The 18313-nt window shown below is 37.8% G+C and overlaps 1 protein-coding gene across 2 annotated transcripts in view; it reads left to right on the forward strand.

The window, feature by feature from the left end:
* The window catches only part of NKAIN3 (sodium/potassium transporting ATPase interacting 3), a 393979-nt gene extending 375974 nt beyond the window's left edge, over positions 1 to 18005 (forward strand). The window contains exons 6-7 of one of the 2 annotated variants that reach the window (XM_052788441.1): positions 11174 to 11257; positions 14943 to 18005. In XM_052788441.1, the coding sequence (XP_052644401.1) occupies positions 11174 to 11257; positions 14943 to 14956 (98 nt within the window). In that variant the 3' untranslated portion in view covers positions 14957 to 18005. The remainder of the gene's footprint in view (positions 1 to 11173; positions 11258 to 14942) is intronic. The other variant, XM_052788442.1, reaches the window with a different exon arrangement.
* Positions 18006 to 18313: the final 308 nt, after the last annotated feature.

An 18313-nucleotide genomic window follows, 5' to 3' on the forward strand; every position in this document is an offset into this window, starting at 1 on the left:
AGTTCCTTGACATTTCTTAGGTCTGTTCATTGCTTCCCTACTCCCAAATACTCAGTATGCCCTTCTTTTAACTAGCTGATTTGATTCAAGCTTCTACTTAGCTAATTTAGTATTGATTTTCTTTTAGTCTCCACCTTCCACCCCCTTGGCCTTTCTGTTTAAATTAAATCTTCTTTTAAATGGATGCTATCCCAACCCCCAGATGCCGGCACCTTAGCCTTTTCACTTAAATTGCATCTATTGTTAAATCAATCTTATTCCAGCATCCAGCATCCCTCTCCTGAGCTTTCCACTTGACATCACATACAGGCCTAAGTGGTGCCCATTCCTGTCCCTATCTTTCACCCAGCTTCTCCATTAAAATGAAACCTCTTTACAAATCCATTTTCCACTTCCAGCACCAATCTTCTTGCTTCTTCATTTCTAAATGGCAACAGCTTTGTGTCTGGTTTAATTTGTGGAGCTTGAAAAGAAACTTTTCAGACTCCCACTCTTCTGTGTAAATGCCATTTTCCCCAAGTCTTAATTTTCATGCAGATGGGTTATCCTGATTTCTGGGCCTCAGCTAAAGTAATATTCACTTCATTGTTATTGTTGCTTAAGTGATAATTTCCCAGTTAGCACGTCACACCTAAGTAGTGTGCCAGTGTGATGAGGTGGTGTACTGAGCCAAGGACGGTACAGGATTAATCAGGCTCTACACTGAGCCATAAATTATCTTGGTTATATGCTGATAAGAAACCTGGGGATTTAGTGAGCTGAACGTTACAACTGAGACAAATACTCCTATGGCTTCCCGTTATACATATCTCAACATTTTTGACACACTCAACAAACTTGTGGATGAATTAGCAGTTTAGGTGGCCAGAGTTCTCAATGCCTTTTCCTTTATGCCCATGTCTGCCTTGAGAGAGTGATGGTGAGGTTTCATTTTAGAAGAAAGAAATGTCCTCCCTTTTTCCTTACAGACAAAAACCTCAAAAATGAAAACAGATCCATGCAGACCAGCTGAGCTGGGCGACTGCCACTGAATTTTCCTGAAGATGAGGTTTACTCGCAATTCCTGTCTGTCAATACTAAGCCTTGAAATACAGCACTAAAAAAGCCAAAGCTGCTAATTTTTTGTTTTAAGGAAGTATCCATGACAAAAATCATACAATCTGGGTCCCATTGTATGTAATGGATCCCAGTGTATGTAATCATACATTATAGCCTTAGAGGCTATTCAAACAACTACTTTGCAAAACAGCTACTGTATACATTCAAAAAGAGATGGCTAACCAGCACAAGTCAGCGAAGTACCTTGAACCAAGCCATAAATTTCAGGTCATAGGTAATTTTGTGAGGTCATTTTGTTTGGTAATGTATACTTTCTCAAAATGTGACAAAATCAAAGAAGTCAAATAAGAATTAACTATCCACAGTTTTACTGATCTTTGAAAATCTCAGCTCTAAATCTCTTAAATCTAAAGGCAACCAGCATGTTCCACCAAGAAAAGTTGTCAATTTTGTTTGGAAACGGAAAGGATAACAATTTTGATTATTGATAAAATCAAAGCAAGAGAAAGATCCATGCAAATAAAGTATCACAAGGATTTCTTAGAAGGACCACAGTCAAGGACCAAGAGAAAGGAGAAGATATTAAAATATTAAAACTAATATAGGGTTTTTTTGCTAAACCCTTTTCTTTAGCCTGTTGAAATTTTACCTATTCTTTAGTTCTTTTTACTGTGTCTCTAATGTCATCACACCTTCAACCCTTCATAAAATAACCTTTCTAAGTTCCTGCTATTTGTAAACCTGGACTTGTTGTCTATATGTTGTACTTTTCAGATTTTCTAGTTGTACTATTTCAATAGCCCTAATTATTTCAGGATATAAGAGAAGCAAGATTTATAGCAAGAGGTGTTATCTTACTAAATTGGGTGATATAGCTGATATGGTTTTCCAGCTGGGCCAGCTGTTCAAATAAAATATAATACCTGTTCCTAAAAACCACATTTTTCAAAAAGGCTACATTATTTTTATAGTATTTCGTCTGTGTTGTGCGCTATTAGCTCTATATTATAACAAGTCTTTCTTTTACCGGTGCTCTGTGATCTGGGTCATAGCTGGACTCACTTTAAACTTCATTTGACATTCTTTTGGCTTGAATCAGTAAATATACAGTTGGTTTTGTTAGCAGAAATTTAATCTCAGTACATCTGTGATTTTCTCAATATTACAGGTTAGGGGCAGCAAAACCAAGTAGTACTATGTGACTCTCATATGATGACTCTTATTCCTTGGCATTGATTTCTAGTAATTTTCTTTTCCTCCTTAATCATGACAATGTGTTATTTTGGAGGACTGAAATTCGAGAGTTACAAGATTCTCATAAAAGTGTATTTTTTACTTCATCTTTCTTCAGGGAGAAGATTTTTTTTATGGATGAGGTCAGTATTGCATTATCTTTCTTTATCATTTGCAGATTGATTCACTGGTGGCTTCAAACTGAGTATTAATCCTGCCACAGACTCTGTTCCTCTTTTGCACATTCATCTTTCTCCTAATGCGAAACAATACCAACTTTCTAACAATAAGAAAACCATTTTCCTAGCCATCACATTTGCTGACACGCGTGATATTCCTTTTTTCACTCCATCATATATGAGATGACCACTGGCCATTGTAAGCTCCACTTTTATAATGCTCTACATTTTTAGCTCTATTTTCCAAGCCGAGAATGTAGTCATAATATATTTTGGGGTTTTGAGGAAATAATTTGTGTTGGTGACAGAGATGGTAATGCCAAGAGAAATATTACGAGATCAGCAAGAAGACTTGAAGGTGAAGACAGAGCAGGACAAAAGCAATAACTATATGAGGTGCAATAGGTTTCCCCATTTGCAGAGAAACACTCACAGAGACAAACTAGTACCTGTTGATGCACTTGGGTGTGACTAAGTAGTAGACTTAGCAGATATATCCACAATGGCTCTGAAATAGTGGACGATCAGATATTCTGGAGCAGACTAAGGGTACCATAGAGGACTTGATAGTGCATTTATGGGGGCTAGAGAAGGCTGGATTGACACTGATCAACAGAAGGGTTATTTTCCTGGCTTCCCCATCTTGAAAAGCTAAAGACAAGAACGAACAGAAGATTAGAGCTTGCTGGTTTGTGTTCATCCACAGAGATAAAAGATTGGAAGAAGATTGAGAATCTGGAGATCACAGAAGGAGTTAATCCACTTCTGATCTGTACACTTGAATTCAGACAAGGCACAGTAGGACCACAAGCTTACGTGCTGGGAGGGAGAATGTGGGATTTTCTGCTGGTATGAGGAGAGGAAGGCTCCAGCAGTGCTGGAGGCAGTGTTGTCTGCTTAGCAGAGAAAAAAGGCAGTTTGGAGTTTAAAGAGGCTGAAACCCTAGCAGATGTGTGGTAGAAAGCCTTGGGGTCTGCTTTTCCAAGGGTTGAAGCAGATCACCACCAAGCAAGGTGTAGCTGTGAGTACAGTGTAGTTGCAGAGGAGGGAATGCATACAATGCCCTGCACTAAGGAGCAAATGTCACGCGGTGAAGCAGGATTTCTGCATAGGATGTCACTGACGGTCATGGGGGCAAAGGCAGGATGATAAATGAGAAGGAGGATGAGGAAACAGAAAATGCCTCACCTGAAATGGAAAACAATGTTACACAGTGTTAATATGCTTGATATCATAAAGTGGAAAATATCACCAGACCAGTATTCTTCTGGAAAAGCTGATACCTGACCTCTCAGGCTACTGGAAGTACACATTTTAGCATGTGTGTCAAGTTCAAGACTCCAAGTCTGTCAAGGTAAAGATGGTAGTTCTGTACCTGGATCCCAGAAAAGTCAGTTACTAATAAAGGAAGGAAGGGTCAGGGAAGAAGGAGACTCTCCTGACTGACAGCAAAAGACATTAACAGGCAGAGATGTTAAGCAGATTTTAAAGCAAAGATCTGAAAATAGGTCTATAAGGGAAAGACAAGAAAAATGGCAACGTGGGCTGAATGTGACAGAGCTTTAGTCAGCCAGATCTTTGAAGTGGATGTGCACACTCCCCTTTATAGAAAACTCCCAAAGAAAACTGCAACACAAAAAAAAGGCAGAATTAATTGGATTATAAACTAGCATACTTCTTAAATGGAAAACTCAAAGTTACTGGATCAAACAAAATAGAAATGAGAGGCTTATAACATTTCCTCCCTTGTTGCTCTCCTGAACATCCTTGGCTCACTCCTGTTCACTCTTCTTAAGACAAGTAAAGATACAAACACTTGAAGCAAATAGCATGTCACAGTGGGTGGCAGCAGCAAAGTTCAGGAACAGTTTTGCATCCCTAGGAAGGTGGGAACAAAAATCCAGAATCACTCAATGATAAAAAGAATCCTTCCAGTCCTGTAACCTACTTCTAAAAATAAAGTTAATATTCTGTTGTGAATAGATGATGTGAACTTTCTTCTATGCACAGAAATCCTTTCCTTCAAATGTCCTAAGTGTTCTGATGGGCATGGCTTTATGTCATGTATTCAATCCTGTAAATACTTTGCTCTAGGAAGTTTATCTTTAATTATTCAAGAGAGTTGAACAGGGTCTGCATTATATAAAGGGAACATTGATTTCACATACTAAAGCATCTGTGACTTGTAGTTAAGGTTAGAAACATAAGTTGTGATATTCTCGGATATATAATAACCAGGCAGATATAAACACTTAAGTGTTGTCTCAAAAATAAATAATTGGATCAGACTGACAAACAACTGAAAAAAAAAGAAACTGGTATGGATACAAAGCACAACAGGCCAGAACTAGAGCCCAGTGGGACTCAACTGATAGGAAAAAAATACCCAACTTGAAGGAACAAAACACCTAACTTGTGACTTAGCAATGAACTGTAAGTGGAATAGACCAATTCCAATCGGTCCTAGCATCTGCAGTAAACATTTTTAAAAGAGCTCTGTAGTTTATGGTATCAAACTCAGCAGAAATATAAAAGCACGCTAATACATAACATATATCCCTGAATCAGAATACCAAAAAAGATCAAAGCATAACTTCAAAAAGCAGATTCAAAGTTCTGTCTCTTCTGAAGCCAACTTGGACACATTTATGGTGAAGATCATATGTTTGGAGGTGTGATTGAAGCTGTAGCAGCCTTCTGTACAACAGTCTTTCCTCTTGACTACTTGAGCTGCCATTTTAGTGGATTGACTCAGTATGTGTTATGAAAACTCAATGGCAATGTTTCTCTTTTGGTATTGTGTAAATGTAATTGATAGATGTAGTTTCTGGGCATTTAATATCTTTTATGCATGGAATATTTTTCCTTTGCTAGCTTAATTTGTATATAGGCAGTATAATAACTTTAATGGTAAGAAAAAAAAGGAATCCCAGAGCATTCTGCACCAAAAGGTCTTAGATCAGAAAAGGTGCCAGAGAGGGGAAAATCAGTAATTAGTGAAAACAAGTGAGCTAAGATTCTTCACATTTCTAATTTTCTTACTGCATAAAAATTATGTAGGAAGTTGTAATTGGAATTGTTTGCAATTTACTTTGGTCATATGCAGAAAGAAGGCTACCCTTCACTGAATTTGAAATCTTATTCTAGAACTAGCAATAGCACCTTTAACTACAAGCCTCAGAAAAAAAGCTTTCTTTTTCTGAAGTGTTTTTAAAGACAACTTCCATATGCTTTTTTCCATAAATAAATAACAAGTCATTTAGTTATTAGTCACTAGACAAGTATTTTAGTCATCAATACAAAAATTAAGAAAACAATGTTAGTATTCTCATTAAAATGTTAGCATTTGCATTAAAACAAGGAACAGAAAAATAGTGACCTGTATAGGAAGAAAACGTATCATCAGAAATATTTTGTTTGAACAGTATTGCTGATGAATAACATAAGTCATAGCCAATTATGCTGAGATGTATGGGATGTTTGCTGCCCAGGCTGATTTGCTTTGCCGAAAAGGTTAGGCTCTGATAAGTATTTAGAGAGACTAAGATAAAACATTTTAAACCAAAATGGAAAACTGTTCCTCATCAGCTTGTTTTGCATATGGGTTTGTGGCTAGCACAACATCACGAAAAACAGATGTTTGCTGAAGCCTAAAGGAAAGAATTCCTACATATTTGCATCTTAAAGTTTATCCTTTTCTGATACTAAATTAATGATAATAAACTTGTGATAAGTATTTTTCCTATAGACCTTATGTGTGATGACTGTACTTTTCCAGGGGCTTTCACCATGTAGTGGCCAAGGGTCCTTGATGACCTGAAGTGATTGAGAAATATTTACTTTAAGAAAAAAAAACCATAATCAGGCAGGCTGTCATTTAATCTCAGTAATGGGATGGTATGGCTGTAAATAGCTTTCAAAGGCATGGCACAGAGAATATTTTGGAAAGGTATTTTCATATTTGGAATGACTCGGGGATCTGGGATAAGAAGGTTTGAGCCACTTTCACTTTCTAACAACTTTGATCTTCCTCATACTTTTTTCATCTTACTGGGCAGTCATATCCTTGGAAAATAAAAAAATCTCTGAATATCCGATAATAAAATCTTGGATGTCACAACACTGATACAATGAGGGGAAAGTTCAATAGCAAAGATCTAGTTAAAATTTCTGCCCTTCTTAAGTCATCTTGTGAGAGGATGATTCTTTCAGCACAGTCCTGCAGAGAAGCATGGTACTCGTGTGTTACAATGTAGGGCAGTTTTTAAATGATGATCTATCTCAATAGGGGGAGATTAAGAAGAAAATCTAGTGCAAAATCTTAACAATTATTGTGGAACCCTGAAATATTCCCCTTCTAGCTTCCAGTAATAAAATTTTATGTAAAGGGTTGTCTCTTAGTAGTTTTCTACCACTTTATCCTGTTTTAACCTGATTACGATCTAGTACTTTATAGAGACAGAGCAGCAATCACAGTGTCACAGACGATTACTGATGTCTCTTCTTCTCCCTTTCTTAATTGTCTTGCACACATTTTCCCTCCTTTAGTCCTCTACATAAATGAGAAGCTATTCCTGGGATGTGTGATTCTTCTGCTGCATAACTTGAGGCTTTGGTGCTCAGACTTAGTATGAAGAGGGGAAAATGGATAGTATAGGCTCCAGACAGATAGCTGGGTCAGTCTGGCTGGTTCTGTGAAGGGTGTAAGAACAGCAGGTCTCTTGAGAATGGAAGGCAGCTGAAAAAGTAGAGACCCTAGAAAAACCCCTTGCTTATCTGGAAAGTTTATATAAGCTACAAGTGCAAACACTGGAAAGTCCAAAGTTTGGACTTTATGCATCTACCACTGACTTCTTATGATCAATCCCCTATTTTTACTTCCTCTTCCTTGTTGACTTTGGCTCCTTTTCTTACTACCTGTCACTTACGTGACCTGGTTACACCCTCCCCAGTTACACACCTTTTCTTAAAGAATGCCATTGCATTAATATATTGCCATTCAAAAAATCGCAGCACAAGGAAAATAATGCACTGCAAAACAGTATTTAGAGCCCTTTAGGTTAAGAAAATCTTCTGTACGTAAAAACACACGATCAAGTAGCTGCTAGCCTGCCCCTCTCTTGGAAAGGGGACAGCTGGAGGTACCAGCCATTCAAGTGGTCAGTTTTGGGGTTTACCCTCATTTATAGAAAGGAGAGGCAAGCATCAATAGGATCTAAGGTATTCCAGGCCAAGAGGCTGAAGGATTTACTAAGAATTGTGCTATCTGCATATTGCTTTGCTCTGTTCATACCCTGTACCTCCAGACACGCTTAGAATTTGCCAACTTTGAAAGGAGAAATTAGTAGTATACCAATGGGCTGACAAGCTCTGGCAGCTGTTTGCACAGGGCCTGCCAGCAGGTCAGTGGGACATTGCCAGAGAAGCTGAATTCCAGATGAAAGTGTGGGAAAGGAGAAAGGATTTTTTCACATCTCCGATTCTTCTGTGCTAACTTCAAAGGAAAGCAAATTTGAACTGGCATATGGGCGAACGCACTGGATTAACAGTAGTAAGACAAACGTAAATGTCATCTGTCTAGAAAAGAATAAGCCTCAAAATTACTGATGACAGTAGATACACTTTCTTCAGCCAGCAGCATATTGCACTTTTCGCACTCAGGCAGATTATGACAACTGCTCCTCTGATATGGCCCGTGAGTGAATGAACATCATTTTAATGGGCTACCCACAGTGGACAGCCACCACAGATATGCACTTCCAAGCCCAGCAGGTAGTGAACTCTAAAGGAACATTTCACACTGGCCATTAAGTATCCAGCATGACCACAAAATTGAGGTGACACAAGGAGAGAGCAATTCCCTGGGAATATGGATCATGTTTTGCAGCCAGCTGCAGATAAAGTAACTATCTTCTGCTGTAACCTGCTATTATCTGTGGGGTGCTAAAAAATCCTCTGCCTAGGATTTTAAGTTTCTCTCTGCATGACTGTAGTTAATGACTGGACTCCGTGGGGTGTTCCTTGTTTAGTGACTGAATATCCCTACTGCTAACAAGTTGTGGGGTTGTTGTTTGTTTTTTTCATTTAATGCATAGAATTATAGAAGTGTATAGAAAATATTTTTGTGTGTGTTGAACTTTCTTCCAGGCATATGCAACTTTCTGAAGTTAATTATTGTAGTCCTATGAATCTCTGGCAGAAATTATCCATCATCCATTAACCAGGCCAGAAATAAACAAAATCAATTATTTGATATCATCCCTAAACTAATGTTCTCCCCTTGGGAAACCTATAGAAATGTTGCTGCTGTTTACTTTTGGTCATTTAAACAGAGGGATATATGCATCTGAAAAGTTCAGTCAATGTAAAGTTGTAAAGTATTTGATCAAAAAGTTGGATGTCTAAGATGCCTGTTTGAACTGAAATGTACATAGTAATGTCTTTATATGGAATGAAAATAAAAATTCAAATTTCTATATTTAATGGCCATTTGTGGTCTTAGTCCTGGAAAACTACTAGATAAAAGTGGTGAAAATACCAGTTAAAATCAGACTGAATTTTTAAAACTAAAAGTAACATAATTTAAACAGCTGGTGATGAATCTTCATATTAAAGAGCTATCAGCCATAACATAGAGTGCATAATGAAAAAAGACACATTCCATTGTCTTTTGTGATAGAGCAGCTTCTTGCCTTGAGAATTAGCTTCACATGAATTTTAAGTCAAACTTCAACTTTAATACTATATAACACATCTTGGATTGCAAAAGAGAAAGCCTCGGTTAAACAGGTTTGAGCAGCTCATCTCAAAACTTGTTGGATGGTGCTATTAAATATATTTTCTTTGTCCAACAAAGACACATCTATGTTGCCAATCATTAATACATATTGACTTCATTTCTTTCTCCAAAAGATTTGTTGGTAGAAGGACTAGTTACTTTAAATTCTCTCCCTGCTTACAGTTGCAGATGATGCTTGTGACTGCTGAGAGGAATGATGTGTGGTTCTGAAGTGCTGAATTATCTCAAAAACATACTTTCTAACTCCTTCTGTCACATGTCCTCAGTAAAAAAATAAACTCCTTCAGAGAGCAGGGAAAACTAAAGTATATAACCACAGGAAAAAAAACCAAACCAAAACAAAACATCACTATGGACATGATTTATTCTAAAAAAATGAATCAGTAACTGTCTTACATTAGACATCTAGATATTTTAAAAATCAACTTTTACAAAAATATATCTGCAAATATGTCTCTCTGTAAGAGTTTAGTCCCATTAGTGCTTAAGTCAATTTTGATGTATGCTATTTTATTTAGTGACAGCATTCTGAAGGAGAGCTGAAACATGAAAGAAATACAGTATAAAGAGGAGGTGCAGATAGGCTAAGGCTGGCACTTGGGCTGGGCCACCTCTTCAGCATTATGTCCTCAGACAGTTTTAAGAAAACAGTCTTACGGTTAAGGTGATGCTGTATGATTGAAGTACATCAAGTTCAGTTTTCAGCCAAGCTACCCCTTTCCTGGAGCCATGAGGAGAGGTAACTAAAATCAATAGGAGCGTTTTCACAGATTTCAGTGGGTAATTTCATCAGCCCTTCAATCTCTAAGCCTTATTTCCCCATCCCCTCATCCTGGTGAGCACTCTTTCTTTCTTTGTTTATCTAGTGCATACATTGCCTGGGAAGGGGCTGTTGCTTATTAGGTGCTTATATGGTGATAAACACAATGAGGATCTAAAGTCTGCTTAGGACTTTTGTATATACGCCTATATATAAACAAATGAAGGCTGTTGCTTTCCATGTGACCAAAGAATCCTAATGTGCTCTGAATTTGTCAGCTCTGCACAGGTCTGCAAAAAGCCCTTCTAAATCTACAGAAAAATAACCTTCTGTATGAACTTGCTTTTAAGATTTCTAGGATAGCTTGGATGTGTGGCTTCTCGAAGCTGCTTAAAATCTTACCAAAAATAACGAGATACAAGACTCAGACTAAAATGTCTTATTTTAAAATCATTATGACCACAGAAGGAACTAAAAACTTCTCAAGAGCAGATATCCCCACATTATTTCTGACTCAGAAATCCTGAGAGAAAGTGGAAGGATTCTGAAAAGGCTTCCTGTCCCCACAAGTTCATCTGGAGAAGACGCTGCTGCTTTTTCACATTCATTTCTCACCTGATTATTCTTAACTCAGCGGATGCACCTTTGGTTTTTGTTGGTGCGTTACATTCCTGCAAGTCCATTGAGTCATAAAAGTTTAGGTGAAATTAGGTTGAGGAGCTAAACTGTTTCCACTGCCTAAATTTCTAAACCCTTCAAAAGGAGTTGAAAGTGAATTATGGAATATATGCTGAGATTGCCCTAAAGAGAAGCAGCTACATTACCCCACAGTGGTTTCTGTTTACATACTCTGCAGATCCGTGAATGCTCCTTTTGCACGCACACTGGCAGGAGTGTGCACGTCTGGTCAGCCAACTGCTCGCCTGTCTTGCCAGGCACAGGGCTAAATGCACCCCAAGGAAGACAGAGCACAGAGCCCTCTGTAAGCAGTTTCCACAGCATCTTTACCTACTTGGTTTATTTCTTGTACGCAAACCTGTGCATGCGCTTACTATTTTTTTTAACATAATTTGTCCATATTTCTTTTTCAGTTGACATATTTTCATTTCCATTTGTTCATTTCTGGAACTGTTGTATTTTCAGTTGATTTCATAGGCGGACTTGACACATACTCCTACCGACAGCCCCCCCAGGAACATGTTGAGTTAAAGCCTGTAAAGCCTGTAGGTAAGGTTCTGGTCCTAAGGACCGCATTAATCCTTCTAACTGGACTGAAAGCTAACCTTCTCCTGAAATAATTTTGGCATCAGGTTACTAATAATTTAATTATATTTTAATTAGAACTTAATTAAAAATTAATCCACATAAAACATTCGAGTAAGGCCACTTTGTCATTGATGACATATCCACTAAAGCAAGGATTAGTAGATATCACCACGTCTGCCACGTCGTGCCTTGGCTTAACGCAAGGAGAGGCTCTCAGTGAAGGATAGAATTGCTTCCTTGCTGACTTTTTAGCAAGAAAAGAGCTGGTTTATAGCTGCTGTAAACCTTAATGAGATTAACCCATTTATGAAAAAGCAGAAGCTTTTACATTTGTCTAGCTACTGAACGAAAAATGTTTGCTGAAAAACTGCTAGTCAGCTTAAAATCTATCTATCCGTAGAGTCTCACTGGAAGTTCATTATCTCTTTGCCATCACTTATTTGCTCCTGCCATGAAAATCACATTTTCATAGACTCTTCCTACTCTGCTACCTAATGAATAAGTTTGGATGCATATCTATTCTTTTTATGTGTAATAAATTAAGATATGGGGAGACATTACGAGTACATATATTTTGGCAGAAGCTCAGATAACTTCAAATAGATGATATTTCAAAGTATTACTGGTAAAACAGAAGATGCTCATTTGGAAATTCTTAGATGCTTGTAAGTTGTTGCTGTGATGCTTTCTGTTTTTAAATTTACCTTCAGGCCTCTCATGCATCTTAAATGCAACATGAGACCCACAGGCAGCTAATTGACTGAAACTGATTTAATGACTTACTGTATTTTACTTACCAGTTAACAGAATTAAAATGGGTTTGAAGGTTTTTCCTGGTGTATGCATGTGTGCATGTGCTGGGAGTTTTAATTTAAAGTGGACAATTGCTAACCAAATGTTTTGAGTCGGCACTTGACACCTGAACATTTCTTCTGACTTTATTAATTTTTGCATATTTTTTAAGTACATTTTATTCATGCTGCAGCTTTCAGTTTGTAGAAATAAACATGGAAAAAATTTTACTCAAATTTAGTGAGTAAATATTGTAGGATTATGAAGGCCCAAAAATGAGAAGAGCCCTTTCTCAATATGACTGTGTATGTTAGAACAGGAAGAAATATCACATTAAGACAACAAAATGAAACAATGAACAGTTTGACATGGCATTAAATACATCTTCTACACTGGAATCTGCATTCTCAGTAATATTTCATTAAATGCCAATTTTGCTGTATTTTCTGTGGGAAAGATGACAGCAAAATGGGGTTTTGACCCTTCTGAATAAGCTGCTAGACTGAAAAAGTGACATTGGTATCCAGGAGGAAGAAAGCCACAGCTACAACATTTACACCTGCACCTCTCCATAAAAGATTTTAATCTCTAAACCTGCATTCAGGTTAATTTTAAACTATTAGGTGAATAAATGTTTAGTACTTTCTTAGCAAATTTACTATAATTAAAGGAGAGGAAAAAAAGACATTTTCACAGAAGACTTATAAATATGTTCCTGCAGAATATGTTCATTTGTTTTGCAGTAGAAAAGTCACAGAATCTGAGAATTTGTTCTTTGATAGCAGATTTTGGTTAAGTAACTCAAAGGATTTGGGGGTTGTTGGTGAGCTTGCAATACTGGAGAATAAATGGCACCTTCCCATTGCCCATGTATGGGTATTGTACAGCTGGGAGGACCCTCTCTAGCCTTTTTATTGCTGCTAGAAATATAAAACTGGAAGACAAATTATATCGTGTTTTCTTCTTTATTGATGTTTGGCTTTATGCACTGAAAGATACAGAGAGGATCTTTACCTAAGCAGGGAGGAAAAATACTATCAGTGATCAAAGTCTGAATTAAAAGCCAAATTGCTGGAAACAATTTGTATGGTCAGTGGATTGCGCCAGAAATTTGCAGATGTTTGGCCCTCTGCAGCACATCAGCCTTCTTGACATCTTTTGATAAGTTAGTTGCTATCTGTATCAGTTATATATAGTCTGAGAATCCAGAGTATCCCTAAGAAATGTGACTTCTGGTATCCAGGCTGTGAAAAACTCCATTTCTGTTCTCTTAGAATTGAACATGAATAATGCTTGTTAAATATATTCAAAGCCTTAATAAAGGTTACAGATCTTTTGTCATCCTTACAACTTTACTCATGGGAAAAATTAGCGTGATGCTTTTTATAAATGAAAGCTTGGCTATATTTCCCTTTTTCTCATCCCTTTCTCATCCCTTTATGTCATTCATAAATTAACCAAACATAGCCCATTGAAAAAACAAGGTTTTGTGGCCTCATGCAAACTATGTAGAAGACAGTCTGTTTTTAACAAGTACTCATATTCAGCATAATGCCTACTTAGTGCTGCCATAATTATTAATGATTAGCAAGGCTAAGATTAGTTTTCCTTGTCACCCCTGAGACGAGGCTAAATTTGAACTTGTTCTCATGGGGAACACTTTTTAATGCAAATATGAATGATCATAGCTTGTCTGTTTGCTCTTTGTTCTGCCTATAACTCCATTAGGCTACTGGACAAGGAGAAGCAGGATCTTTGCCCTCAACTGTGCAGTTTCAATTAAGATATGTGTAAGGCAGGAGACAAGAGAGGGAGTGGAAAAAAATCATCATGTTCTCTTAATGGACTAAAGCATATGGACCATAAAGAAGACTACTGTGTTTTCATCTGTTTCAAGCACAATATCAACAGCCAGGTCACTCAGTAGTATTTAGAATTGCTTCATGTACTGCTACACGGAAAAGAGAGGAGCATGGGGATTAGAAGAAAAAAAATAAGAAGTTGCATTTTGGCTTGCATTAGGGTTTTTAATCATTATTATTATTATTATTATTAATGGTTTGCAGAAGTTCAAGTTTATATGTGCTTTATTCCTGTTTGGATGAGTACATCTGATCCAGTGCTACTATAGCTTTGGGCAACCCTGTCTGGACAGACACCAAATCCCTAATTCCAATTAGGGATGTCCCTAGCATTTCTAGGGACATTGCTAACTTCTGCTCGTGGGACTGATTCAGTGTCTGAGAAACTCTGCCAGTGGAGCAGTCACCACTACGTGATGGGTCTGTGTGGTCCTGTCCTGTTTGTATTTTCTCCTGAGACCCTACCCACTGTGAAATTGCTATGAAAGACCATCATAGATTGTCCAAGATTACACAAGTGAACATGGTTTACAGCGAGTCACGTGAGAATACCTAGATTCAGCAGGCATGTGGTTGTGGTGAGGACTATAAATAGTGTAAGAAGTCTAGCTCAAATGCCCATGTTTGTAATGAGGTCATGTCAGCATTTTATAACCTGGTGAAAATACATCTTAAATTGTTAAAATATATTATGCTAAAAAGAATCTATTATTATGTTAGCTTTGAACATGTTTCACCACCTGCGGGATTTTTCCCCAAATGTGTTTTGCCTTTGTGGTATCCATGATACAAAGCTACTGCTTTGTACCCAACTATTCATTCTTGACCTTATATGTGGGTCATACAGCTGAGGAAATTAGTGACCAGAGGTGATGTATCCACTTGTTCATTATTTACTAACTGGTCAGCTGGTGTGAATTTACATCTCACAAATTAGAAGATAAACAGAATAGGTTTTAATTTGTAAGTAATTCATATATTCTGCTTTTTAGGTCGAAGTAAGTAATGAACATGGACTCAAGACTTCTGCTGCTGTAGCTGAAGAAACAGACTTTAGAAGACCAACCTTGTGACTCATCGTTCTGGAAGAAACCCACCATCCGTTTCTCACGGCATGTGGATTCTTCTTCCCACAGGCGCAGTGTCATTATCAGCGTTGTTATTTCGTAGATCCTTGTAGATGATCTTAAATTTTTGAATAATTTACTTATATGGACACTTGTAAATTGTAAATTTTTTCTTTTTTAATTTCAATATTTTTACAACATTTAGTCTTAAGGCATGAAAACAAAACAACCTGTGAAAACTAGGAGAAGGGTGCGTCTTTCTCAAACAAGTCAGTATTTTTTGACTGATAGAATCATACTGTGCCTGGTCAAGATTGTGTCAGTAAACAGTAATTTTGACTCCAAAATATGCAGCAGGAGTCAAACGCTAACAGTGTACAAGAGATCATTTCAATGCTGTATTTAGAATTCACAATGTCCACTCCTTGCATTGTTTGAACAGATGTTCCAGCACTAATGTACTCATCTAATTATCACAATTCATATATGGCTCCTTCTCCTTTCCTAGTCTCTTTTGCCCTGAGCCCACCGCTAGTAGCCCTCTCTGATTTGAAGAGAAGTAGGATGACTGATCTATGGATGTTGGTCTTGTGGAACCCTTACATCCAGGGCTCTTTAGATGTCTATGATTTGCACATTTTTAAACTCTTTTCCTCCCTTCTCCCAGGAAGAAGCCAAGCATGAATGTACCGTACAAGGCACCAACTGAAGCCTTAGAAGCCTTTGGGGACTAATTTTGCTCTTAATTTAAAAGTAGACAAGCAAACCTGAAAATGTGTGTAAAAATTTGTAAAGTTATTTGTAAATAATTCTAGACAAAGAACATGTATGTAACTCTGTGGTATTTTGTTTTCTATTCTGTCACCACTAGCATAAAGTGATACACAAAGCTATTTTCTCTGGGGAACTGGCAGTCTTTTTAACAGAACACTGTTTCTTTCTTCTTAATTACTATATATAGTGCTGTGCACAGTTGTATGCCCCAGGGAGTTACATCTCTCCACAGAGCCTACATGCTTCAGCATTCAGCAGAAATTTCATCAGGGTTTTGGGGCTGTTTCTGGTTTTGCGCTTTCTCATTTTATGGTTTCTTTGGTGGGACTGTCAGGAAGGACGTTCCTTTTGCTATGTGTATCTCTACCTCTCTACCAGAAGCTGAACAGAGGTCCACTAAGTTCCTTCATAAATATCCTAAACAGTCTTCACCTGGTAATTCCTGGTCCAACAACATTTAGATCCTAAATTTGCAGTCTTCTCTTGAATCATCTATTTTCAAGTCTGAGCAGATGAGAGCTAGAAAAAGGCTTGTCTTGATTCTTTCCCTTCTAAAGTCTATTTGTGTTATTTAACGATACAAACCTAATGGGGATGCTAATAAATACAAAGGAGGTAGAGTCTCATCATTTTTAGGTGATGAGGCTCTTGTGGTGCATCCACCTGTTTCCCAGCTAGTTAAATCAAAGACCTCACCATCTTTGGAGAAAACACAGCCTGAACATAGGTTAACCTTCCCTGAAACTGAGTATGAAGTAAGTGTTAAGACAAAGCCAACAGAAATGACAACTGAATACAAAGCCAACAGAAATGATGACTTGAACACCTGGCAGTGTTCAAGGCCAGGCTGGATGGGGCTTTGAGCAAGCTGGTCTAGTGGAAGATGTCCCTGCCCATGGCAGGGGGGTTGGAACTAGATGGTCCTTAAAGTCCCTTCCAACCCAAACCATTCTATGATTCTATGAAAACCCTTTTTTAGTATTCCTAGAACTGAATATACCTCAAATGGTATGTCTTCGTGTGTGAAGTCAGACTGTGCCAAAAAGAGGGATGCTTTGTATGAAGTTAATGCCATCTGTCCTCGTGTATTTGTGTATTCCCTCATACACTCTTTTCCCCTATATTCTAGAATACTGCGAAGTACCAGGTTTGTCCCATCTTGAAAACCTCATCTTAGCACTAAAAAACTGGTAGTTTGTCACAAAACTAATATGAATAATAGCATTTTTGAGGCATTATGAAGAAGATACAATGTGAATTGCTTTATAGCTGTAATATTTTAATAAGGCGAACATATTTTTATCTACTTCTGTAATATTTTACTTCTGCTTAGCACAACAGATTACTCCGTTTCTTTACATGATGCCTTAAACAGCAATGATATCTACCTAGCCAGTGCTTGCAGCCTTCTGTGTTTGTGATGGCTCCAGAACTTCAGAGACAGGGATATCTGAGCACTGTTCAGTGTCTGACAGTTTCCAGAAGCTGCCTTGCTTCAACTTTCTCAAGTACAATGAGAACCCAGGACGTGGTCATCTAGCATAATGATTCCTATGATCAACACAGTTCCCATTTGGGCTTTACATTTCAGCATTAATTTCCCTGCATTAATTGTTATGGGCTGGCAGATTAAAGGCCTCCAACTGAACCCAGCGCTACCCTCAGGACCAGGCAGGAGGAAAGGGAGGGAGCGATACATCCCCACTGGTTGCACAGATTCACACTCTGTTCTGGCAGAGCTTTGGAAGCATGTATTTAATTTTCTACCAAGACAGACATGCCTGCTGGACCGTGGTTTTCAAATTTGTCTGAATGTGTCTAAACCCTGTCTTTCTGTGGGTCCTTCAGGTTTTCAGCTTGCTAATGAAGAACTGTGTACACACCACAAAAATTCTGCCAAGAACGAACCTGACTTCTCTTCCATCTGAAATATCGATCACTTTTTAGCTGAGGAACACAAACCAGTATATCTCAAACATGCTTAAAATCTCAGAATCGTTACCAATACAGCGAGTCTGCCATCTGTCTCACTTAATGAACAGAACAACCCTGATTGAGAGGAATTTGTCTTCATTAGAACAAGCCAAAATGCACACTGCAATGCCAAGGGAAACTGTCATTCTTTTCTAAATTGAGACACAAAAAATAGTACCAATCAATCTGTACATGTTGGGGTAAAAAATCTTGAGAATAATAAATGGATTTGAATGTTAATTGCTGTGTCCTCCAATACAGTAGAGTATATTGGCTCACATTTTTGTAGGAAGCCTTGAGCAATAATTCTTTTATTTTTGCAACACATACTTTCAGTAAGGTGTTAGGTGAGTCGCAGATCAGCCAGCTACACAGGAAATAAGTGTTGGCTTTCCAGATAAACTTGGGTAGTTTTCTTAAGCTCACTGTAACATGCAATTTCAGGAAATGACTAGGTTTGTACTGCAAAACAGAATTTGCTGACAATCCTAAAACCTCAGAGCAGATTATCAGTTGGTATGAACTGTTCTGGTGGCATTAATAAGTCA

Source organism: Harpia harpyja, chromosome 5 (assembly GCF_026419915.1).
Source record: "Harpia harpyja isolate bHarHar1 chromosome 5, bHarHar1 primary haplotype, whole genome shotgun sequence".
Lineage (NCBI taxonomy): Eukaryota > Metazoa > Chordata > Aves > Accipitriformes > Accipitridae > Harpia > Harpia harpyja.